Source organism: Engystomops pustulosus, chromosome 7, assembly GCF_040894005.1.
Source record: "Engystomops pustulosus chromosome 7, aEngPut4.maternal, whole genome shotgun sequence".
NCBI lineage: Eukaryota > Metazoa > Chordata > Amphibia > Anura > Leptodactylidae > Engystomops > Engystomops pustulosus.
The window spans coordinates 60543330-60569579 of record NC_092417.1 but is presented as its reverse complement, the minus strand read 5'-3'; the positions used below and the strand labels follow the sequence as shown (position 1 = coordinate 60569579).

At 41.7% G+C, this 26250-nt stretch overlaps 1 protein-coding gene across 2 annotated transcripts in view; it reads left to right on the top strand.

Annotated features, from left to right (window-relative positions):
- Positions 1–971: 971 nt before the first annotated feature.
- ERO1A (endoplasmic reticulum oxidoreductase 1 alpha) overlaps positions 972–26250 on the top strand; it is a 33516-nt gene continuing 8237 nt past the window's right edge. Inside the window, exons 1-9 of one of the 2 annotated variants that reach the window (XM_072116113.1) lie at positions 972–1186; positions 2705–2824; positions 3176–3259; positions 4121–4159; positions 20327–20409; positions 21827–21900; positions 22279–22399; positions 25417–25463; positions 25927–25938. In XM_072116113.1, coding sequence (XP_071972214.1) covers positions 1061–1186; positions 2705–2824; positions 3176–3259; positions 4121–4159; positions 20327–20409; positions 21827–21900; positions 22279–22399; positions 25417–25463; positions 25927–25938 — 706 coding nt within the window. In that variant the 5' untranslated portion in view covers positions 972–1060. The remainder of the gene's footprint in view (positions 1187–2704; positions 2825–3175; positions 3260–4120; positions 4160–20326; positions 20410–21826; positions 21901–22278; positions 22400–25416; positions 25464–25926; positions 25939–26250) is intronic. The other variant, XM_072116114.1, reaches the window with a different exon arrangement.

Genomic DNA, 26250 nt, shown 5'->3' with positions numbered 1-26250 from the left:
ACCACGAATCTACCTATAAAGGTAGATCGGGTGGTAGGTGGATGTATGGGACGTGAGGATAGCCCTTTTTAGAGCTAATCCTCACGTCCCCGCTAGCGTAGTATAAACTTTATTGCCCTAATATGTTAATTTAATTAAGCGGCTACCGGGGCGTGGAGTAGCCGGACACGAGGCTACACGGCGCGGCTACTCCACGCCCCAGTAGCTGCTTTCCCCCGCCTACCCTGTGATCTTCGGCGCGCAGCTCCTGGCAGCTGCGCGCCCTCGTCCGAGAAGCCGGAGTTCTGCGCATGCGCAGTAACTCCGGCCTCGTTCCCGAGATCGCGCATCTTGGCCGGAGTTACTGCGCATGCGCAGAACTCCGGCTTCTCGGACGAGGGCTCCTGGCAGCTGCTGCGCGCCGAAGATCACAGGGTAGGCGGGGGAAAGCAGCTACTGGGGCGTGGAGTAGCCGCGCCGTGTAGCCTCGTGTCCGGCTACTCCACGCCCCGGTAGCCGCTTAATTAAATTAACATATTAGGCCAATAAAGTTTATACTACGCTAGCGGGGACGTGAGGATTAGCTCTAAAAAGGGCTATCCTCACGTCCCATACATCCACCTACCACCCGATCTACCTTTATAGGTAGATTCGTGGTGGTAGGTGCCCTTTAAGAAAAGTGTTCAAAAAGTAGAGTATCTGGTATATTTACTGCAGTGTAACCCCCTTCCCCTTCCCCTGTCTCTGTGCTGCTGGTGTTTGCCCTGTGTAGGTAGGTATTCTCTACTATTTTTTATTCACAGTCTCTATTATAGAGCACTGGCGGCCGGCATCCCGCTTATCTCCCCGCAGCCAGTGATATCCTGTGGTCAGTCAGTCACAGGGCTGCGGAGGATCCTGACGCAATGCCGCCGCCTGTCAGGGGATAATTCCCGCCTCCTCCCGGCAGCAGTGGGCGTGGCGGACATGTGTATATCGACACGTACCGGTCTCTGCACACACTTACGACACGCGTGACGTCACGGAGGGGGCTGCCCCCTGTCCTGGGCCTCTTCCGGGTTCAGAGGGAGACCTGTTAGTGATGCTGCTGCAGGGATACAGTGTGGACATGAGATCCCTCATCCTCCTCCTCGTCCTGTGCTGCCTCCTGCCATGGGAGGCCCAACAGCACCGGCCCGGCTCTGCTGCCCACAGCTGCTTCTGCCAGGTAAGCCCAGAGCAGCCACAGCTGGAGGACCTGGCAGGACACCATCACAGCCTGCCCTCACTACATTATTGCAGTATTTCTCCTCACTCATAACTTCTTTCATTACTCTTAATTTCTTATCTCTATGAAAATGTATAAGGCACCTTTGGGGCTTTGGGGTACAATAATAAAAATTGGGATAAAACTAAAAGTTGCAGTCAGGTGCAGTATCTTTGCTTTGTTGACAAATCTAAAGCTTTATTTTCTCTCAGTGGGGGCAAAGGTTTTGAATTCTGCGTTAGCCCTGTATTTACATTGCTATTACCCAGGAAAGCGGCTTGTTGGTACTAGCCTGCACTCAAGGCACATACTACGTACTTTCCTATGAAAATGAGTCCAGTGATGTAGGGGTTAACCTCCTGTATTTCCAAATGCTAAAACATGGAATGACAAGGGATGTAATAATAATATTCTATTCTAAATTATGAAATAGAAAATCTATAATAATATTCTATTCTAAAATATGAAATCACCTAGAATACGGTGTAAGTTACCTATGACTTCTTTTATTTAACTTTATAAATTTCTGTTTCAATAATTATTATTGATTTTAACAAATTAGAGCATGAAATCCAGTACCCTTAGTAAGTACAAAATATTGAACAGCTGGTTGCATACACCTTAGATCACAGGGTTACATATCTGATGCTATATGTTCTCATATAATAGCTATACATATATACTGGCTATCTCTAGAAGTTGCTTGTCCATTTTATATTCATAAATTTATTTGAGGCAATTCTTAGCTATAACACCCCCTGTAGAAGCTGTCGTCAGTTACTTCTAGGTTATTGCCCAGTAGATGTGTTATTCATGTGTCTTGTTGACAACCAATGCAAAAAGCAACATTGTCCTATTGTTACTTTTCAAGGGGTATTCCCATTATAAGCTCAGTGTCATATATTAGATGCAAAGCTGAATTATACAGGGAAAGGGCATCACACTACCCATCTCCACAATAAACAAGTACACAGCACCAAGCCACGAAATGCATATAGATTCATGAGTATCTATGTTCTGAATAAGGGACTTCTATCGTCTCTCTCTCCATTATCATATAGCCAAGTAGCATGATACAAATATTGTACAGCACTGGCAGAGGATGCATGTCCTTACACAGTGCTTGTTAAGGATTAGAAAAACATTACCTCTGTGCACAAGTTATTTATGATATTGCAGTTCAGCACATTCAGTTCCCTCTTGCAGTATAAAAAGCAGAAAAATAGCTCAACTGCTTGTGCCTTTTTTGTTTGCTAATAGTAACTGAAGGTCCCTTAAAGCCCACAGGTAAGGGAGGTGTAACACTCTCCTTAAACAGAATGTAACAGAGCTCAGATAATTGGGCCTTAACTGTAATAACAAACATCACCCACCCAATTCTGGCTCCTATAGTTGTAACTTAAGTGTTTGATTTTGCAGGTCAGATTGCTGAGACAACTGTATCTAGAATAATATCTTTTTTTTCTTATCTTCCCTTAGGTTGCTGGCTACCTTGATGATTGTACGTGTGATGTGGAGACTATAGACCAGTTTAATAACAATAAGCTATTTCCCAAACTGCAAAAACTACTGGAAACAGACTATTTCAGATATTACAAGGTAGGTCCTATGTGATGCAGTACTAGTTGTTAATGGTTAGGCTTGGGGAAATTTTACATCTTTTCCTCGTCATTATAGTCCACAGATCAGATTCTCTATTTTCATCCACCTTGGAGATGCCAGCAGTTATAGCCCTTAGAGGATACAAGTCACAGCCCTATTTATTATGTGTTTAGATATTTAAGGTGCAGTATGTTATTTTTTTTGATCCATTGTCGTGATGCTGCTGATAATGGAAGCTTGCAGTGCCGTACTGCACTACAGTTGTTACTTTTATGTTATGTGCATTGCTATATCTTGATGTTATATTGAGTTTAAGTGGCAATGATATTTTGTTTTTCATATTTGTAGGCAAATCTAAAGAAACCTTGTCCTTTCTGGAAGGATAACAGCCATTGTGGAATAAGAGATTGTGCTGTGCAGCCTTGTCCCACGGTAAGTACTGCCTGTTAGCAAGCCGTCCTGTAGACTTGGGGACTAGACCAACTACAGTTGTAGAAGTAAGTCCTATCCTCTCCAAACCATTCTGTACATGAGCAGCTGGAAAGTTGTAGGTTATATCTGATTTAATTCCCCATTTGTCTGAATCACTCCTGGGTAGGAAACCTTAACTCACCAGCTGCTACCGAGCTAGAAATTCCCATGTGGCGTTGTAGTTTAGCAACAGCTGGAGAGCAGTGGGCAGCCCGCTGGTGATAATGTTGTGTGAATGCTTGCAGAATACACCTGTAAGTTAGAAACCATATAATGTGCCCTTATTATGTGTGTGAATAATGGGCCACAAGACTTGATGTCCTTGTCCTTAAAGGGAACCTGTCACCAGATTGTGTCCCTTTTTAGAATTTCCTCTGTTATTCCTCGCCCCGTTTACTTAAAAAAATTCCTCTTCCAAAGTAATTTGGAGATGAGCAAAAAAGAGTCATGTTTTCCAGAGATGAGACATTTTTATAGGCTGAATCGGTAGAATTACTTCAGATTCACATATCTTATGCTCTGCAGTACTTGGATATCTTTTGATATCAAAGTAAAGTTTAATCTCATCTTTCAGAGTGCATCAGACTTGTGTATAGGAAGTAATAGAAAAGGGCAAGAACATGATCTGCAGCTTACATTCCCAATTATGTTTACATCCCCAACTGCATGTATCTCCTGTTCTGTAGCTTCCAGAACCACAAACCTTGGTTTTTTGTACTAAGTGTTTGAGGCGATGAGCATCTTATGAGAACTTAAATGCTCATAAACTGTGTATTTATAATTAGATAGTTGCTAATTATTAATCTACTGTGTTTTTCCTAGGATGCCGTTCCACCTGGCATAAAATCTCCAGGTTTTAAGGTTTGTCAATGTTTTTTTTCCATTTGGGTAATCAAACATCTAATAACCAAGAATATTTTTATATAAGTGTTCAGATCACCCTGTCCTCATCTCAGAATCCTTAATTAAAACAAAAAATACTTTCTATGGGTCTATATATTCCACCTTGTCTATATAAAGACCTATAGATGCTGGATTACGTGTATTGTACTGTTATTAGTATAAACATAAGTAATATATTTGGATGTTGTGTTATGTTTCCTGAGCATAGTATATAGAACATACTTGTGAAACTGTTTCCGTGATAACCGTAAATATTTTCCATCACCTGACATAATAATTTAAAGGAATCTCCTCTATATCACAGTAGTGTGATTTCATTTTATGTAATGATAGCAGTTGGTTTGGATTCGGTGTAAATCTAAAAGTATAAGCTGTAGAAATGAATTGTTCCTCGTCTTCAGATATTTGAGGCAGCCATATGCTGTGGCAGCTGCATACAGTTTCCTTCATATGCTCTGATAATGATGATATCAGCGGTGAATAACCACACGCAGAACCTGGAAAGTGCTACTTGGGCATATTGGAGTTTACTTTTGACTGTACACCTGTTAGATAAAGACTGCAGAAACTTTTATGCTATTATCTCTTCTTTGGTAGCATCCTACAATAATGGTTGCATAGGTTTATCAAAATAGAGTATTGCTGTAAAGTAAAGGCTCTATGTAGGATAAACATTTATGTGAGTACTGAATTGTGTACAAAGACAATCCTGCATTTCACCGGTGAAACGTGAGTTTGCATATACAAAATAATATTCTTCAAAGTGTTACTTCAGATTTTCAGTCTCCTTTTATTGCTGTTTTAGCTACGATCGCTCAGTGATGATCAGTGCAAAATTCCTGGGTGTGGGCAGGGACTCTCTTAGCAGATACATTATGATCCATCTAGTTCTGTGAGCTGACAATGTGGTTAGATTATAAAGGTAATGGGTTTATATACACTTTCATTTAGCCTCTGAACGTTGTACTAGTATCTGACACATAGAAAGAGAGATCAGAGATGAGATCCATGAGATACCTATTGCACACAATGACAGTCAGCTCTCCTACATCTCTGTTATTCCATGACACACCAGATCTGCTGTGCCTTCCTCCCCTGATAAAGAACTTATCTGTCTGTAGCTAGTACTTCTCCTCATGCTGCTGCTGGTAGGAAGTCATGCATGTGTATCAGTGTGAGCTCTGTCCTGGACTGCGGGAATGGGGGAGGGGTCTAGAGTGCAGGGAGTAGAGGGAGAGAGCGAAGCTCCAGGGCTGTCACACAGAACTCAAAGATGGCTTCCCTGACCCAAAGGCAGAAGTTACAGGGTCATGTCTAGGGGCAACTGAAATTGTTTGCACCAGGACTGATAGAGACAGGTTGGATTTATATGTACGATAATTACTTATCAAAAAAAGATTTTAGTGTGGAATCTATAGGAGCGATGTAAAAATTGGGTTGCATGTGAATACAGTAGTCTCTCAAATATAATGATGAACTTTGTTCGTATATACAGTCCGACTGTTTCTATTATGTCATATAGTTGTTTAAATAACCCGAGGTTTTGCCTTACTTGCTTCCACCAAACGCATTTGATGTCATAGAGGGGCGACTGCTGGTTATTATCTGGTTCCATCTATTCACTCATGTTTTGTTTGTTAATCAATGGCTGAAATTGGTTGTAGTTAGATAGGTGTACCATGTATCTAGTTATAGATGTGATACTCTAAAGATGTATTATTAGATATGCAGTATTGTTTATAACGTTTATGGAGACTCACAGTTTTTGACCATCAGCTGCATTGAGGTCCGTTCAGACCGTGTAGGTGCGATTAGATCACAGCGCATGGAATCAGCGCGTCTTACTTCAGCGTTCCTTGGAGTCTTGTGCGTGTGTGATTGTCTGCGACGTGACCAGCTGGTCTGAGCCGCAATTGTGAGCTGAGCACAGCGGGTTCCTGGTGCGGTTGGCTGGTTAGTACTACGAAAAACACGCTGTCTTATACCGCTAACATTCAGAGATAAGTAAGACAAAACCACGGGTTATTTAACCAACTATATATAAGATACAACAAAATGCATCATTATATTTGAGAGACTATTCAGAAGCAACCCAATTTTTATGTCGCTCCTACAGATTCCACTCTAAAATCTTTTTTGCTAAGTAATTATCGTACACGTGACATTTTTATATATAATTTTTAATTTTTTGGAGAGTGTAGGCACTTGGGCCCTTTAGTGCCACCTTTCCATCCTTCCCAGCCTGAGATCTTATATGAATTTATCAATATGAATTTAGCAATGTCTTATTTTACATTATTTATATAATCCCAAAATAAAAACAATGTTTCTTTATCTATGTAATTTTTATTGATGTACATCTATTGTGATTTATTGTGATTCATACACTTAAAGGGGTATTCTCGTCTGGGCATTCACATTCAGTTTCATTAATCTGCCATTTATAAACATTTCTTCAGTTAGATGTTATTAAAAAAAAAAATTGTTCCTGTGTGAAGATAATTTCTCATAAATGTAGTCATATGGTCTCTTAGAAACAAGATTGTGTCCTTGGATACGACCACGTCTGCTGGAGTTATTGCACAAATAAACAAAAAGTTTTTGTATATGAAATGTCCAGGAGTTACTGCACATCCCACAGCCGTCCTGTGGTAATGATTGCTGAAGCCAGGAGGTCAGGCAGGACTCAATAGCGCATGTCTGGTCACTCCTGCCAAAATGTGAGGTGGTCGTATCCGAGGAAGCTATCTCGTTTCTAAGGGACAACATGGCTACATTAATGAGAAATTTTCTTCACACAGGAACATTTTTTTTTTTACTAACATCCAATTGAAGAAATGTTTATATATGGCAGATTAATGAAACTGAATGTGAATGCCCAGATGAGAATACCCCTTTAAGTATTACATTGTAACCTATTGTAATTCATAGCATCAGATTAGATATATTATTCAGTTGCAGGCACTACATAGCAAAACGTTGTAAAAAGTTGCTATCGTTACTCTGTTACTATTTTAGATCTAATAAACATTTTTGGTGATTAGTGAGAGTTGGTGCTCAGTACCCACTTCATGTTTCATACAGGTTAGACCCCTGCACACTACTGTCAGCACCTCCACTATTCTTTATTCCTTATTGTACATTAGATTTCCATTTTTATAGTATGCTACGAAGGTGAGGATAGTGATTGGTTCCCTTTTCTTTTGATATTTGTCATCTTCTCACTTGGTTTGTGCAGAACATTGAGGGCAGATAAGATCCATCTGTTAAGCTGCAGATCAGTATCTTCTTATAATGGCGTCTTTCATAACCCTGGGTGGATGTGTTTTTTGTATGTTGTAAGAACAATTATCTTCTTGCAGAACTTCCTTCCTTCTGATTATCTGCAGCAGCAAACACACGTCCTGTGCTCCTGATAAGGGAGAAGTCTACTTCAGCTGAGATTTTATTTTATTATCTTTGTAATGGCTTCATGAGGGTCCCTGAAGGACTGTATGGAGCACCAGTTACATATATACCGTATATACTCGAGTATAAGCCGACCCAAGTACAAGCTGAAGCCCCTAATTTTACCACAAAAACCTGGTAAAACCTATATTTTTCTTACTCGTGTATAAGCCGAGTTTGGGTTTTCAGCACATTTTTTTGTGATGAAAATCTAGGCTTATACTCCAGTATATATGGTATTTAGGTTAGGACTTGCAAGACATGAAGATTGTACTGTCACATTGCAACATCACATCTAATTATTATCTTAGTTGTTACACGTGGCACAATGCAAACCCAAGAGCCAAAAAAACTATTCTTCTAAAGTTTACACATGTGACGTGTCTGTGAGGTTGCAGACAAACCCCAGAAATGTATTCACAAGGCTTAATGATACTTAATGTCTTTTGATTGTTCCCTCTTATTTGGTGCAGAGATGAAGTACGGTAGTGTAGTTCAATATCACAGCCTGAAAGAATGTAGATTTCATTTATTTATATACCTATATATATATATATATATGTATATATATATCTCTCTTATTGAAATTTTACCTATAAATAACAAATTAATAGGTAAAATCTGGGGTGCATCTTCACAATCTGACTAAACTACCAGTCCCTCAGGTGTGGTATGAAAAGCTGTTCTCGAATTTCCTCTTTACTGTACTCATTTTCACATAAAAGTCCTATGTGCCAGAGACGAGTAAAGTTTGGAGGCTGAATGAGGCGAGTCGCTTCAGAGTCCCCTATCTTTAGTTGTATAGTAACTAGGAACAGGGGGGGGGGGGGGACGCTGGGGATTTATCTTATCTCTGTTTGTTTTGGCTTTTTTCCAGTCTGCTTCTTTGGTAATTTATCAATCTCACTTTTTCCTTGTGTTAAAGGTTTTTTTTTTTTTTTTCTCTTGTGACATTTTGTTTCAAAAATGTCGCCCAAATGTCTTGCGTCACTTCTTTCCATTTTCTTAGTTTTCCTTAAGTATGGTTTCATCTGCAGTTTTTTGTAACAAAAAATGTTGCAAATTGTAGACAATTTGAAAAGATAAATGTCATTTGGAACATCTAAAATCGAAGATAAATGTATCTTGCTGATAAACAGATGTCCGTCGGACTTCAGTGCACATTTCAAAAAGTTGCAAAAATTAACCCCCATGGTGTCATATTAAAGTTAAGAATCTAATCTTTTAGATTACATCAGGCTTGTGTTTCTGTTAGCTACGGATACACTGAGATCTGATCTGAGAGAGGAGATATTTAATATGAAACAAAAAGCATGTTTCTTGGTACTGTAAAACTACCCGGAGACCAGGGGGACTTTTGGCAAGAGTAATTTCTCCTTGCCCCTCCTGCAATGCGGCAGCAATGACACCTGTCATTGTAGGGTCACTAGGCTCACCGCACCTTGCCGTTCCCAATAGGTCTCTATGGGCCGGCAGCAGTTCACTGCCTCAGCCTAAATGGTACGAAAACAGTACAAACCTACAGGACCAACATGGCATTACTCCATAAGACAACATGTTTTATGACAACATAAAGTCACTAATATGTAACAATAAGTCACTGACGAATTGACTGTTATAATAAGTTGTGTTGCTCATGTGGGTGAAGTTCATCTATTTTTATTATTCTACATATGAACCTAAATAGCACATTAGATGAACAAGAAGCCAAAAATAAGTGAATTGTGTCACTCATGTTATTTACCCTTGTAGGGAAATTAATGCCCAGCCATATAATTATGATATAATTTTTTGGGTGGTTGTGATGGTTAGAGAGGCAAAATATCTTGAAGGAGATCTGAGACGTACAATAATTTTATATGGATGGTGGAGGTGTCCGACCTCTGGGATCCACACCCATCACAAGGAGAAGAGCAAAGTCTCAGGTTATTCCCTGTATAACAGCACTTCCAAAGAGCCACTGTACAGGGAATTGTAGCCCTGATCTGGTGAAAAGGAAGTCAGACTGTACAATAGAGCTTTAAAGCGGAACAAACCTCGGGGTCATCGCTCAGGGATTAGTAACCTGATATAATGGAGGTGATAAATCATGAATGATGCTTTATGAGGCTGATAAGAACTGGAAGCACACAACATAGTTCCTATCTATGTAAATCATTGTACATACAAGGGGTTAAAAACTATTTTTTCAAAAGAAATGTTATGTACTAGTTTCATTTGATTAGATCTCTAATTTGTGGGATGGGTATCTTGCCTAGCTCTATTATATCCACATGTCCCCATCTTGGGGCCCGGAGCGGTCACTTTCCTCTGTTATGCTGCAGTGTACCTGTCTCCTCTGTTTTTTCTTAGTGTTTATCATTTTGATATTTTGGCATATTGGAATGAGAGGTGATGTCAGTGTTTGTAACCATGTTGGTGGTTGTGTGTAGTTCTGTACCAGTCATTTAATTCTTGTTTGGGATAAAAATACTGTTTGCAGTATTTTTGGAAGCAGGTAAACCACACCAAGTGGGATCTGTAAGGGCGCACAACATTGCCGAAAGGAAAACTTTCTGTTTCTCACCAAATGCTGCTTAAAAATCCTTAATTTTCTTATGCATCCATCTTTAAAATTTAGATACAACACATTGACCAAAATCTGGTGGAAAAAAACCCCCCAACAATTGGCCTACATGTTTCAGGCGCTTTGTACGCAACATTGGCTACAATGGCACAACATTGGCTACAAATAAGGAAATCTTCCGTATGTTGGGGATGGAAGGAAGAGAAACATATTTACAAACAGAAAACCATTGCCCAGGGCTGCTTGTCATGAAGGAGACTTGCTTAAATGTTTAATTTGTAGTTCAAATTACTAATGATTAACACTGAACCACAGAGGGGAAATACGATACGGTAAAGATTGTATTTGGCTGCTTGCCTCTATTAATATGTACACTGATTAGTTACCATGGTGATGTCACAAAATCTATTACATGACAACCACTGTCATTGTTCAGGTTGTCTGTCTCTTTTATCTGTATTTCTTCTGTATCATAAATCTGAGCTGCATTGAGAATTCTGTAGGCTTCAGAGCTGCATTCCCTGCTTGTTCAGTGTCTACATTAAACTTGCTGCGTCAAATTGCCTTCTAGAAACAGATCTCTTTTTACCAGGCTCCACAGTACTCTAATATAGTTACACTATAACAGTGGGTACAGTTCATTATATCTGTTATTATAATAGCCATAATGGCTACACTGTGTTGCTGTACACATTAGAAGTAGTTTTCTAAATTTTCTTTAAGACTATTTTAGATTAATGGGGTTTGACTCCTTGTTCTCATAATTGCATCCAACCTGTCTGTATCAGTCCTGGTGTGCACAATTTCAGTTGCTCCTAGACACGACCCTGTAACGTCTGACTTGGGGTCGGGGAAGCCATCTTGGATTCCTGTGTGAGGCTGTGCAGCTGAGTTTTTCTCTCTCTGCTTCCTGCACTCTAGCCCCGCCCCCTGCAGTCCAGGATGTAGCTCTCAGACACTCACTCAGTTGCTGCTGGCAAACGGCACATTGTGAGGAGAGAGAAGCTGCAAGCAGATACGTTATTAAGGGGAAAGGGGAGATCTGTGAGAACAGATATGTAGCAGAGATGACCATGTAAAAGTCTGTCAGCCTCTATTTGTAATGCCTCTGTGTAATAGGCATCTCATCATATAATCTCTGATCTGTCTCCTCTCAGTCTTTGTGTCAGATACTAGTACAATGTTCAAATGCTAAATGAAAGTGTATATAAACCTTGAACCCTGATAATCTAACCACATTGTCAGCACACAGAACTAGATGGATAATAATGTGTCTGCTAAGAGAGTCCCCGCCCATGCTCTTGAATTTAATACTGAGTGATGGGAACTAAAACAGCAATAAAACTTGTAAAGGGGTTAAAATTATCTTTATTATGTAAACATCACTAGGGGATTGAGATTTGAGAATTTTCTTTTGTGGGAAAACCCCTTTGAAACTCATGTCAACCAACTAAAGGGGTTGGCCACTTAACTTCAATTTTTCTGTAATCTGTGGGGAGCAGATTATTTGATAATTTACCAGTATACATCTATTAAATGTTCTGCATTGCTTTCTTGAATTGTAAAGTGAAGCCCCTTTTCCAGAAATGTATTTTACCTCTTCAATAATTACTGTCCATAAAATGGCTGCAGATGGAGGGTCAGGTGATCTCTGATTGTCCATGACCAATTTCCCTTCTAGGACCTTATGATGGTATTCATGAATACAAGCTTAAAGAAAATCTACCATTTGATTTAATGCATTATGAACCAAACATACCTTGAGAATGCTGTAGCTACACTGATAGAGAATCTTATCTTGTTTATTCCCTGAGCTGAGTGGTTTTGATGAAAAAACTATTTGTAACATTCAGGACCTTGGGAAAACTGGATCCTCATACACACAAGCTTTCTAAACCGCAAGACAGGACTAATCAACCTGAGCTGGATCACTCATAAACAGCAGCTGGGGGATGGTGCAGATTTATTATTCTGCCTGGCAGGGAGAAAAGTGATTGCATCATCCTCTGGTGCAGCGCATAACTAATGTGAAAGGAAAAGCTGAGCAGGCACAGAACCAACAGAGCTTCATTATCATAATGATTTAGTTGTTATTTCAGCAAAACCACTCAGCACCGGGATTAAACCAGATATGATTCTGCATCAGTGTAGCTACAGCATTCTCAAGGTATATTTGGTTCATACTGCATGAAATCAAATGGTCCTGGAAGGGTTATTGGCTATCGGTCAAGTACAGCTAGGATCACATGACCCTCCATCTGCAGCTAATTTCTGCAGCCAGAGGCTTTTGTTATTTAATTAACCCCTTAAGGACGCAGCCTGTTTGCAGGTTAAGGCTCGCAACTTTTTTTTAAAATTTGACCAGTGTCTCTTCCTGTGGTAATAACTTTTCAACGCTTTAAGATATCTCTGTGATTTTGAGATTGTTTTCTCGTGAGACATTGTAGTTTATGTTAGTAGTGTCATTTCGGTGATCCGTTCCTTTTTTGGGGGGTAAAAATTCAAAAATTTAGGAAAAATTTGAAAAAAATGACTATTTTCAAAGTTTCAAATGTTATAATTTTTAGACAAAAAGTGATACCACAAATTTTTTTTTATAGAAACCTTTTGCCATTGGTCTTCTTTTTATATCCATAATTTGTTTTACGTTTCCATTCTTTTTATGGATGTGAGAAGGTTTGAAGTTTTACTAGCAACTTCTCAGATTTTCTTGAAATTTGAAAAATGCAAACTTTTTGGTGATCAATTCAGTTTGGAAGTGCCCTATAAAGACTTATGTACTATATACCCCCACAAGTAACACCATTTTATGAACCTAACATCTCAACCTATTCAAATCAGCATTTAAGAAGTCTGTTAACCCTTTAATTATTTTTCTGGAAGCATATGAAAATGGAGTGGAAATTTTGAAATTTCAATTTTTGATTTCAATCTTTCCAATTTAGCCCTAAAACGGATACATTCAGAAGGAATTTGAGGTTAATATATATTCCTAATTTCTTGCCCTGCTTCTTCCGAGTACGGCAATACCAGACATGTGGATGTCAGCTGCTGTTTCCCCGCACAGCGATGTCGAGAACAGAGTTAGCGATACTGGGAATTTGGAAGGCCAATTTGGCTGCAAATATTTTGTGGTGCCACAGTGTAATTGAAGAGCCCCTGAAGTAAAAGTACAATAGAAAACCCCCCAAAATGTCACCATTACGGAAACTAGACCCCTCAAAGAATTTATCGGTGGTTGTGGTGAGCATTTTAACCCCCGACACGCTGGTCAAAATTGAATGCAAAGTAAATGGTGCAGAGTAAAAATTGTGTTTTTATCTCAAAAATTTCATTTTAGTGCCTCATATACTGTGCCCAACACATGCCACTTTAGACAAACACCCCAAAAATCATTCTGCGGGTTGTCCTGAGTACAGCAATACCACACATGTGCCAATAATTTACAGACTGGGCACACAGAAGGGATGAGAACGGAAGGAGTGAAATTTTGATTTTCCAGCTCCGTTTTCACATGTTTGGATTCGGGGTGCCATGTCATGTTGGCAGGGCCCGTGAGGTGCCAGTGCAATAGAAACCCCCAATAAATGATACCATTATGGAAACTAGACCCCTCAAAGAATTTATCGGTGGTTGTGGTGAGCATTTTAACCCCCGACACGCTGGTCAAAATTGAATGCAAAGTAAATGGTGCAGAGTAAAAATTGTGTTTTTATCTCAAAAATGTCATTTTAGTGCCTCATATACTGTGCCCAACCCATGCCACTTTAGACAAACACCCCAAAAATCATTCTGCGGGTTGTCCCGAGTACGGAAATACCACACATGTGCCAATAATTTACAGACTGGGCACACGGCAGGGGTCAGGAATAAAGAAGCACAATTTAGGTTTTCAAGCTTCGTTTTCACTAGATTGGTAATGGGGGGTACCCCTGAGGTACCAGTACAATAGAAACCCCCAAGTAGTGAACCTATTTTGGAAAGGGCACCCCTCAAAGAATGTATGTAGGCTTGTATGAGCATTTTAACCCCTAAGGTGCTGGCTCAAATGTAATACAAAGTGAGTAGTGCAGAGAAACAATTGTATTGCAATTTATCAAATATGCCATTGAAGTGACAAAAGTATTTTGCCCAACTCATGCCACTGGGGAAAAACACATCAAAGATCATTCTGTGGGTTACCCCGGTTAGGGCAATACCCCATAGGAGGCAATAATCTGTAGGATGGAGACACGGCAGGGCTCAAAAGGGAATAACTTGTTGGGGCACAGACATTGTACATTTTTTTTTTTCTTTTTGGCATCATGAAAGATTTGTAGATGCCAATAGGGGCCAGTACAGTAGAAACCCCTAAGAACTGACCCTATTTTGGAAACTACACCCCTCCATGAATTAATCTAGGGGTATAGTTAGCATTTTAACCCCACAGGTGGACCCCTGAAAAAGTGCATAATGGATAGTGCATAGTAAAAAATATCCATTATGTCATTTTTTTTGCCCAGCTGCTGCCATGGGAGACAAACACCCTAAAAATCATGATGCATGTTTTCCCGGGTAAAGCATACGGGGCAGTAATCTACAGGCTGGGCACATGGCAGGGCTTAGAAGGGAAGGTGCGGCATGCGGCATGATGTATAAGCTGTGCGTCAGGGTAACAACAGGGTACTCTAAAAATCCAGGGATGTATGATAAATTCGGAAGCAATCTTTCATACATAACCCTGTTTTTTCTGGGCATGTCTCACAGTGATGAATGGTGTCCTTCCTAATGCCATTTTTGGAGCACACCCTGCACCTTTTTTGGTTCCTTCCCTTGCTGGCTGTTTGGGGAACTACTCCTGGAAAGTGCTGCCCTGGTACAATACGTGATGTGGCCTCACTTCCAGATGTGCTAGCACTCCCCCCTTCCTGGTCTCCAAAAAGAAAGTACTTTATTACCTCCTCTTGAAGTTCCAGGAAAGTTCCCCTCTGGCCGGCATATCGATGCAGCACATAAGCATTATACAATGCCATCTGCATGATGTGCACGGCCAGCTTCTTGTACCACACCCTCGACTTCCGCATGGCATTGTACGGCTGAAGCACCTGGTCAGACAAGTCCACCCCTCCCATGTATTTATTGTAATCTAAAATACAGTCTGGCTTGGGGGTTTCTGTACTGGCACCTCGTACTGGGACAGGGGTGGTGGTGTGCTCATGTATTGTGGTTAATACAAGGACCTCTCTCTTGTCCTTGTACTTAACACACAATACAGAGTCGCTCCATAGTGCCCTGCTTTCGTGTCTTTTAAGTTTTTGCCCAAGCAGCGACTTAGGGAGACCTCTCTGATTTCTGCGTACAGTGCCGCATGCCGCAGTATTTCTGGAAGTGAGGCACTTGAACAGGGTGGTGCTGGTGTAGAAATTGTCCAGGTAGAGGTGGTAGCCCTGGTCCAGCAGTGGGTGCACTAAATCCCACACTATCTTCCCTGTAACACCCAGGAAGGGGGGGCATTCTGGGGACACTATAGTGGAGTCCTTCCCTTCATATACCCTGAACTTGTATGTGTACCCTGATGAACTTTCGCACAGCTTATACATTTTCACACCATACCTTGCCCTCTTATTGGGCAGGTACTGGCGGAATTGAAGTCTCCCTTTGAGTTGTACCAGGGACTCGTCTATGCTCACATGTTTGGCGGGGGTATATGCCTGGGCAAACTTGGCACTAAAATGATCTAATATGGGCCTGACCTTAAATAACCGATCATAACTGGGGTCACCTCTGGGTGGGCACTGTGTGTTGTCAGTGTAGTGCAAAAACTTATGGATGGCTTCAAAGCGCATCCTGCTCATTGCCATGCGGAACATGGGGGTGTGGTACAGTATATCTGTGCTCCAGTAGTCCCTGATTGAAGGCTTCTTTACTATTCCCTTAAGGAGTATTATGCCCCAATACTTGTGCATCTCTGCTGCAGTGACAGGGGTCCACCTGTAGGGTTGTGCATAAAAGGACGTGGGGTTTTGGGCAATATGTTGTGCAGCGTAGAGATTTGTCTGAAATATAATAATATTCAGCAGCTCCTCATCAAAAAAAAACTTAAAAAAGTCCACAGCTCTGAGCCCTGTCGTGTCAAAGTTCCAGGATGGCCCAAAAAGTCAGGGACCTGAGGGGTATAATTATCTGGGGATACCCATGTGGGGTCAGTGGAAGCCCCAGACGCTTCTCCTGCAGAAGTCCCAGGCGCCTCTCCTGCAGAAGTCCCAGGCGCCTCTCCTGCAGAAGTCCCAGGCGCCTCTCCTGCAGAAGTCCCAGGCGCCTCTCCTGCAGAAGTCCCAGGCGCCTCTCCTGCAGAAGTCCCAGGCGCCTCTCCTGCAGAAGTCCCAGGCGCCTCTCCTGCAGAAGTCCCAGGCGCCTCTCCTGCAGAAGTCCCAGGCGCCTCTCCTGCAGAAGTCCCAGGCGCCTCTCCTGCAGAAGTCCCAGGCGCCTCTCCTGCAGAAGTCCCAGGCGCCTCTCCTGCAGAAGTCCCAGGCGCCTCTCCTGCAGAAGTCCCAGGCGCCTCTCCTGCAGAAGTCCCAGGCGCCTCTCCTGCAGAAGTCCCAGGCGCCTCTCCTGCAGAAGTCCCAGGCGCCTCTCCTGCAGAAGTCCCAGGCGCCTCTCCTGCAGAAGTCCCAGGCGCCTCTCCTGCAGAAGTCCCAGGCGCCTCTCCTGCAGAAGTCCCAGGCGCCTCTCCTGCAGAAGTCCCAGGCGCCTCTCCTGCAGAAGTCCCAGGCGCCTCTCCTGCAGAAGTCCCAGGCGCCTCTCCTGCAGAAGTCCCAGGCGCCTCTCCTGCAGAAGTCCCAGGCGCCTCTCCTGCAGAAGTCCCAGGCGCCCTACGGCGCCTTCTTGGGGGTCCTTCCAGGTCACTGGAAGATGAGCAGGAGGATGATGATAGGTAAAAGGGACCATCATCCCCACTAGCTGACTCGGTGTCAGAGGCAAGCATGTTATATGCCTCCAACACGGTGTACGTCTTCTGAGACATTGCACACAAAAAAAATATAGAACTAGAAAAATTAGATAATGTGCACTAAACCACACGGATAAACCGTCTAGCAGGCACACAAAAAAAAAATATATATAATGCGCACCAAACTACACGGACAAGCCGCACAGATGGCACACACAAAAAATAGCTACGGGTACACCTACGGCGCTAAAAAAACCTATATGCACCGCGCAAAAAGGCGCTACAAATGCACCTAGCTTGCCCTAAGACAAACTAACTACCGCTAAGACTGCTAAAGATTCTGTGCAGCGCTATTCACACGGCGCACTGAAAAGTGCGTCCAGTGCAGAACAACGCTAACACAGCGCACTGAAAAGTGCGTTTGGGTTCAGAAGGGACAGACAGGGAAAAACGGAAGACACGTGGCATCACACAAGGCGATCACACAGGGAACACACAGGACACAGGAAAAAACAGATAGGGATGGGAATTTGTAGGGAACAATAGGGATCAGATAAGGATCAGAACACTATTTATAGTGTAAAAGTGTATTTTGGTGCACACAGTAACGCTCTCTCCTCTCTCCAGCGATACCAAACCAAAATGGTGCCGCTGGAGGAAGAGGAAAGGGCTAAAACCACGTTTTTTAGCCTAAAATCGCCGTAATTGGCCAGTCAGATTTGACTGGCCAATCACGGCGATCGGCGGGCGGGACCGATTTGATTGGTCGGGTGACGGAGACAGGAACTCCTCCTGCCTCTGTCACCCAAATCTCATCCCGATGTCACCACGTCTCGCGACGTGGTGACAATTCTAAAATAGTATGCGCTCGCGCAGTAGCTGTACTGCGCTGAGCGCTAATCGTCGGAAGCTGCGCAGTACAGCTACGGCGCGGAGCGCTAAGGGGTTAAATAACTAGGCTACAAGCTTTTTTAAGCTATTAAAAATAGTTTTCCATTGCAAGGAAGTTTTTAATAGATGTAAATTTTCTATATTATGCTGCCCTCTCCCAACCATTACAAAATACATAGTAGCCAACCTGTTAAAGGGAACCTGTCATCAGAAATTGGCCTAATAAACCACTACCAGTATGTTGAAAAGCAGCTTGACACCTTCCAGATAATGTTTCTATCAGGACAGTGTGGTGGCATCATCCAGAAAATCAACTTTGACATGAGATGTAAATTGGTTTAGTGAAGTCAAAGAAGCGGAGAGTTTAACACTAAAGTCATGCCTTCCCTGCCTCAGGAAGCCCCCTTCACTGTAATTGATGATCCTGCCTCCAGGGACCTTATTGACAGTCAGACACATGTCAGTCACATAGTAAGAGGTGTTCAGGGGCAGAGAGAGCTTAACTTTACTGTTACATTCTCTGCCTCCCTGACTTTATACATGCATCTTACTGCAAAGTAGATTTTCTAAATGATGGCACCGACCTGGGCCATGAAAGAAACATGATCCATAAGCTGTTCCGCTGCTTGGCAACATACTGGTAATAATTTATTAGGTCCATTTCTAATGACTGGTTCCCTTTTAAGTTGTTTTATGTGGAAAAACTTTTACAATTTTACCTTTACACTGAGGTGCACTTTTAACATGTGTGTATCAGGAGTCAAAACTTTGTTTGTATCCACTCTAACCCCATGATGATAATATGGTGAGTTTTATATTATATATATTACACACACGCGCACACATATACACACACACACACTGTATAATATAATTTTATTCTCTGGATGTAAATTGTACACTTCCATTTAGCAGCCATATTGAAATTCATAAACGCCTTATATTAACAAGTTGCCAAAACTTTTGTTATTTAATCCTTCAAGCTTTTTTTTTTTTTTTTTGCTATTAAAATAATAAATTAATAAATAAATAAAACACTGGGAAGCTCTATGTTAATGTAAATACCTAGATGAGCTGACCTATAACCTTCTATTATCAGTTACAAGGGGAACACTATAGATTATATTTTCGCCCATAAACATGTTCGTTCTTGGATGGATCACTTTTGGGAGCTTTTTTTTATATGTGGAGTGAACCACCTATACACAGATCTATTAAGAGCTCTGTAAAGGTTAGACATATGTGGCGAGGAGATCACTGTAGATCTTTAGCATTACATGTTACTGTTTGCAGAGGGTATATCACATTTTGTGAAGGTCATGGTAAATATAGACGGCTTCATATTTCCAGGTGTTCAGCTGGCAGGGCTGGTGCCATTGAGATTTAATGGATATCTTGGAAAGTCATAAAGGAAAGTATAATCTGTGTTTGCAGGGTAAAAGCCAAGTGTACATGACCCATTACATCTAAACTTTGGATGTTAGAGGTAACCTGTCACCAGGATTTTCATTATTAAACCAGTTCCAGTATATAACAAGCTGTTCTTCTTATCAAGCATAATTAACTGTTATTCAATATGCTAATTAGCAACCAAATGTCAGGGGTGGGGTGGAGATCTTCTGAATGTTTGTGTAATTAATAATAATTCCTTTATTTATATAGCGCACACAGATTACACAGAGCTTGCAAAATCAGTCCCTGTGGGGCTCACAATCTAATCAACCTACCAGTATGTTTTTGAGTTTGGGAGGAAATCGGAGGACCCAGATGAAACCCTCGCAAACACAGAGAGAACATACAAACTCTTTGCAGATGTTGACCCTGGGACTTGAACCCAGGTCCCCAGCGCTGCAAGGCTGTAATGCTAACCACTAAGCTATGTTGTGTGGATGTCTATCAAGCAAGGAGCAGAGGGAGGTAGTGAATAAGACTGGGGGTGGTGAAGCTCCCTGTCCACCTGACTGTATGCAGATCATTTTTATATAAAAAAAAATATATATAATTTTCCCAGTCATTGCTTGGAAGCAAGTTTTGCACAGAAAACAAGCCTGTGGGATATAGGGACTGGTTTAAAAAAAAATCTTGATGCCAGGTTTCCTGAATTGGTTTCAAAATTGTCAGGGCCAATTATATTTGCCTTACAACAATTGCCAAACGTGTTATCATTTTTACCAAATGTTGGCTTTTAGATGTGAATTAAAAAAAAATAAAATTATGGAACTTGCAATATATAAATTGTGAGAGCCTACAGACTATTAATCTTTAAATGGACATATTTTTCTGTGTTTTACAGTACACAGAAGCTGCAAATGTGGGCAATGGAGAACTGGAGTGTGAGAAGGAGAAGAGACTGGGTGCGGTGGATGAATCCTTGAGGTGAGGTCCTAGTTGCGGTGATATGAGGTATACCCGTGACAGGGCTGCAACTTTCTGCTGATGTGAGGACATCACCTTCAGCACTCCTGTGCTATTAGTAATGACCCTTTTATAAAGCTGCATGGTCTTTGGGAAATTGCTACTTCTCTACCAGTTACCTCCGCATTCCCATTGAACACATAGAACTAGTGGAGAGTAACGTGTGTGTTTCAAAAGGCATTGCAACAGCTGAAGAGAGATTTGCCTTAAAAAACAGCAAGTGGTCTATGAAATAATGAGTTAGCAGTTCTGCAAAAAGTTCCCACTGTTGTGCAAATTTTCATCAGTAAAGTAGAAAATCCAATGCAGACATTACGCCACTATTATCAAGCGGTCAAAGCCACTATGAATATACACTGTCATGTAACAGAGCATGTGCCATCTACCCGTCTGTGTTTATCACAAATCATTATTCAAACTTTTTCACCTCCAAAACATTACAATTGGAGATGGGAAGGAGGTTGTGTGCCTCACATTGCTGATCGCACATTGTAATGAAGCAGTTAAAACGAGGCAGCCTCGGGTCTTCGGAAGGCCTGAGGCTGTCATAGCAATGGATCGCCGCTCCCCGATGACGTCACGGAGAGCGATGATCCTCAGCAAGATGGCGGCGCTGATGCGAAAGCAAAGCTGACGGCGGCGATCTGCGAGTTAAAACCCACGATCGGTGCTAGCACTGACCGCGGGTGGTACCGGTAAGTCTTTGCTGCAATAAAAAAGACTTACCGGCTATGGAGAGGGCTCAGCCCGTGAGCCCTCTCCATGCACTCGTACCCAGCATGTGACGTACCGTTACGTTACATGCCGTTATTCGATTTGAATCTAATTTTCTCTGAAAATTTGGCAGAATGGGTCGGATCGAAATTTTCTCACATTGGGCCGATCATCTTGCCCCTCTCTGATCTTTCCTAATATCTGCAGCCAGACTCCTTGTCCTGTCATACCAATGCCTCTACCCTGTGCCAGTCACAGTTGCCTAGCCATTCTAGTATAAAGGTATTCTGTCTACAGCTCTCATCAGTTAGAAGGGTATACACGTGATCACACATGTTATAACACTCCTAGTATTTTTATTACAATGCCATACAACAAGTTGATTTTCTATGTGGCTGCAAGTGTCCACGTTTCCCATTATTCACGTTCCTTGTTCCCTTGAGAGTGGGGCCCTGAGTTTGACTATTGTTTTTACTGTCCGGTTTTAGAATATGTTGGTGCTATGTAAATGAAGATTAGCATTCAGTTATGTTGTCAGATAAAATAGTCTCTTGTTTTTTATACCCTAATGCTTCTACCCCTCTACTTCCCAAATAGCTTCTGGGTGACAACACTTGATATACCTAAGTATCCATGAATTGATATCTTCTGTCTCTTCTTGCAGTGAAGCGGCTCAGGAAGCTTTCTTTCAATGGAATCAACATGATGATTCTACAGATGATTTCTGTGAGCATGACGGTATGTAACAGTGTGTAACCTGTGAGCAGTCTTGACCAGTGCCTGTGTTCTATATGACCCCTTGATTGCTCTATAACCATTACCTCTCTGTGTGTTCGTAGCAGAAGGACAATACATTTATATTCCAGGATTGTCACTGGACTTGGTGCTCTGGTGGGTGAGATCTTCTGACTGAACAAAGCACAGTCCCTTCCGCTGCTATGAGTTACCACTATCAGGTTGAATATTACAGCAGTTACTGATGGGGAACAGGCTGTGTGGTGTTCAGTGAAGAGATTTCATACATCTCTGCACCAGACGGCTCCCTGTCCAGCTTTACCTTCCTCGATAATCCAGAGAAGAGATCTAATAATCAACATAACTATTGTCTATTCTTAGATGAGGAGTCGCCAGATGCAGAATATGTGGACCTACTCATTAATCCTGAGCGTTACACCGGGTACAAGGGACCTGATGCCTGGAAGGTCTGGAACAGTATCTATGAGGAGAACTGTTTCAAGTATGTTAAAACTTATATAGGAATGTGGTTTTTCTGCTCAATGTGGCAGTGACTTTATATCATGAGTGCTTAAAGTTAGAGTTCCAGTAGCCTATGCTATGCTGATTTCAAAAATGTTTTGGTCAGCCTTTGGAATTGTTATACAAGTTTAATTGGCATTACCTGGCTCCCAGCCAGCAGCATGTGTTGAGTCCCAGGGAAGGAGGGGGGCAGCTGCTGCCCGTGTCCGTTTTCTCTCCTCCACACTCATGCAGCTCCACACTCATGCAGGAGGGGGATGGTGTGGAATAGAGGAAGAAGAATACATGAGGAGACACAGGCACACACAGGCTGCAGTTGCCCACCCCCCAGGACTCGCCACATGTTGCTGGCAGGTAATGTGAATTAAACTTGTATAAACTACTTAAATGATTTGGAATGCTGAAAAAGGCATTTTTAAAATCGGCATAGCATAGGCTATTGGAACCTGTCACCAGCTAAAAATGACAGTCCTGGTGACGGGTTTGCTTTTAACGGAACTTATCACCAGGGATCTCTTTTTAACTAAAGGCAGGCTGCAAGACTTGCATTGCAAATATGCCTTTCTGTCTTCTTTAAGCATTTTCATTACAATATAATTTTGTGTTTTATTTTGCCTGGCTTCCTCACAGAATCATCTGGTGAGTCCCAGGGTTTGCTTTGATTTGGATGCATTTAAAAACAAACTGAATTGTCTTTGCTACTTACTCACTCTTCAGCTCTCAGCCCCCACCTTTGTGCTTGTGTCCAACTCCTCCCTCTTGCTCCTTCCTCACACAGGGACTGAGCTGACATCAGTGGGGGAGGAGCTGTACATGAGCAAAAAGATGGGGGCTGAGGAGTGAGTGAGCAGCCCTGACAAGACACATGTTGTGTTTTTTTTTTTTTTTTGTTTTTTTTTAAATGCAATGCAATTCCTGGGACTCAGAGGACTTTGTCAGAAAAACCAGGTAAGATAAAACACACAATTATATTTTAATGCAAATTCTTAGAGACCGCACAAGGGGATCTTTGCAATGCAGGTGTAATTTGCTTCTGGAAGCTGTGAAAAGGAGGTTCTTGATGACGGGTTCCCTTTAAAGTAAAAGATAGACAAAAAAAACCAAAAAAAAAAGAGCGAACCTGTCATGAGTTTTTTTTTTTTTTCTTTGAATAAAACATGTCCCATGTTTCAGCTTATTAAATACAAGCTCTTTTGTTTGCATTTCTCAGTTTGTTTAGGGTGGACTCTGCTCCGAGCCTTTTTTTTTTATTTATTTTTTTTGTCATGTTTGCTTATTTAAATAAAGCTAGAACTGCACGTGGAGTGCAGGATGGCATCAGTCCAAAGCAAATATCACAAGTAATGAACACCCGCCATCAACAGGCGGAGGAATAATAGCTCCAGGTCTTTTCTGTTCATATACTCGTTACATGTAAAACACCGGATGTGCCTGTCCATCGGTCTACAGACAAACATGTATGTAGAGGCTGCCCCTCCCCAAAAAATGTTTTAAAGGAGCCTTATACAGCAGCCTTACTTGGTCATTACTACAGTGAAAAATAGAGTGCAGATGAATTTTAACCTGTGACTTTTCTTTCCACCACTGGTGTCCATTGTGAGGTAATGTTACATAATCTACACTGAAATAACCCTTGCAGAATTTTATTATTCATCTTTTTTTTTTAATTTTTTTTTTATTATTATAAAAATAGTGTGGCTATTTTTATGCAGGAGTTGGCAACCGACTTCTTTAGTAAATTTTATTTTAAGTGCTTCTACATTGGGAAACTTGTAGACAAACTGATACTGTACATACTCGTGTATAAGCAGTGTTTTTCAGCACATTTCGCCTCGGCTTAAACATGAGTCAATAAAAAAATAAAAACTTGCATACTCACCTTCCGGCGTCCTCCTCTTCTTTCTTCAGTCTTGTGTAACAGTCGGCAGAGACGCGGCCATGCGCTCTATTGGCCGGTGCACACTATGACGTCAGCAGTGGCCACATCATAGTATGCGCTGGCCAGCAGAGTGCATGGCCCCGTCTCTGCCAGCTGTTGCAGAAGACTGAAGAGGAGCCGCACCGAGCATCGGAACCACCCAAAGGTGAGTATGTAAGTGCTGCGCTGTCTACTGCGGGGGCCGGGCTGCGCTGTCTACTGCGGGGGCCGGGCTGCGCTGTCTACTGCCGACACCTTACAACCATGCACACTCTTTTTGTTCAAGCCATTGTTTCCTTCATGTGCATTGTATTTTTACCTTAGTTTTATTGAGCAGAATAAGTTGTCCTCCCCCTTTATAAATGTAAGTTAGCTGCTGCAAACAAATGTTCTCCTATGTAACTAGTATGTTGGTGCAATGGCCTCAACAGATGGTGTAAAGCAATCTTGTGGTTTATAATAGACTTGATAAAGGTAATTCTATAAACCCACTGGCTTTTTAGTGTCATTTCTCAATGTTTTTCAGCTTGCCACATTGATGGCTGTTTGTTATATTACATAACTATTGCCATCTGCCAGATTGTGGAAGAATGAGGCCGTTTTTTTAGCCGTATTTCAGGCACTTCTCCTATTCCACCTCCTTTTCTTCCGGCAGACATGTTCCTGCAGCGATGCAGTGTGTCAGGAGGGGGAGACGAGTTATTTACCCAGGCGAGATATAAGACAACCTATTGTTTATTATCTTGTAGGCACATAATTCTTCTATTGTCTTCTTGAAGAGTACAACAGTTGTGTTGTCACAAGATAAAGATACAGGCCGCCAGTGAAGAAGCCCAGCATTTAAGATGCTGGTTTTGAAGCTCCATTATCCCTGCGTAGCGTTCCCCGTAATATATAACAAGACGCAGGGCTTGCTACAGTTGACTCCAGTTAGGAACATAGATTTATGTAAAGGGTTGGCGTTTCTTGCAGATTTTGGCTTAAATCCCTTAAAGGATTCTCATATTGGCAGGTTAGTTGCCACCAAATGTGGAATGATTTAACATGTCTAATATTTCTCTTTGTTAACTTATTTTAAGGCCAAAAGCAGTGAAGCGGCCATTCAATCCTTTGGCATCTGGACGAGGTAAATGTGGGATCGGTGTTATTAGGCTTCTCACCTAATCACGGTTAATGTTGATATTGCTTACAGCAACCAACTAGGTTGCAATTCAGGTGTCAAGATGGTTTCTTGAGCTACACTAACCATTCATCTTAGGATAGTTTCTAATACCTCAGGCAGTGTATGATGTTATAATAGGATATTATGTGTTATGTAAGATTACATGTGTATACGTAGTCCTGGCTAAGGCTTTACTTGCTATATTCATAGAATCCGCAGTAAATTAAATCAATTTTGTTGTTATTGTGTGTCAAGTGTCTCCTAAATTAGCTTGGCATTCGTGTCTGGCAAAGATGGGTGACAGTCATTGTGGCGCGATATCTGCTTCTGCATAGATAGTCTGAATGTCTGTTGTGCCTAGTTGTAGTTTGTGGCGCTGCAGGGCTGCGGGAAAGTGGGGTGACGGCTTTTTTTGTTTTGCTTTCAGGTGAAAATGACGGTAAGGCGAATGTCATATTACTTTCTTCATGATCCCATTTCCCAGAAGCTTTTGCTATGAGCCAATAGAAGCTCTCATAGTCCACTATGTGTAATACTGTCATGACAAGAAGCAGAAAACTGGGGAGAAATAGTGTTGTCTCTCCGAAAGACCACTTTGAGAAGACCACCCCCTTATGCAGACCAGAGACCAAGTGACAGACTTTCCATTTTAATGTATTATGAATACTGGACATCTTCTTTGAAAAGACGAACAGCAAAAAGACTACTTTTCCAAGTAAATTTGAATTCCCTGGTCAAAAAGGTTTTGACA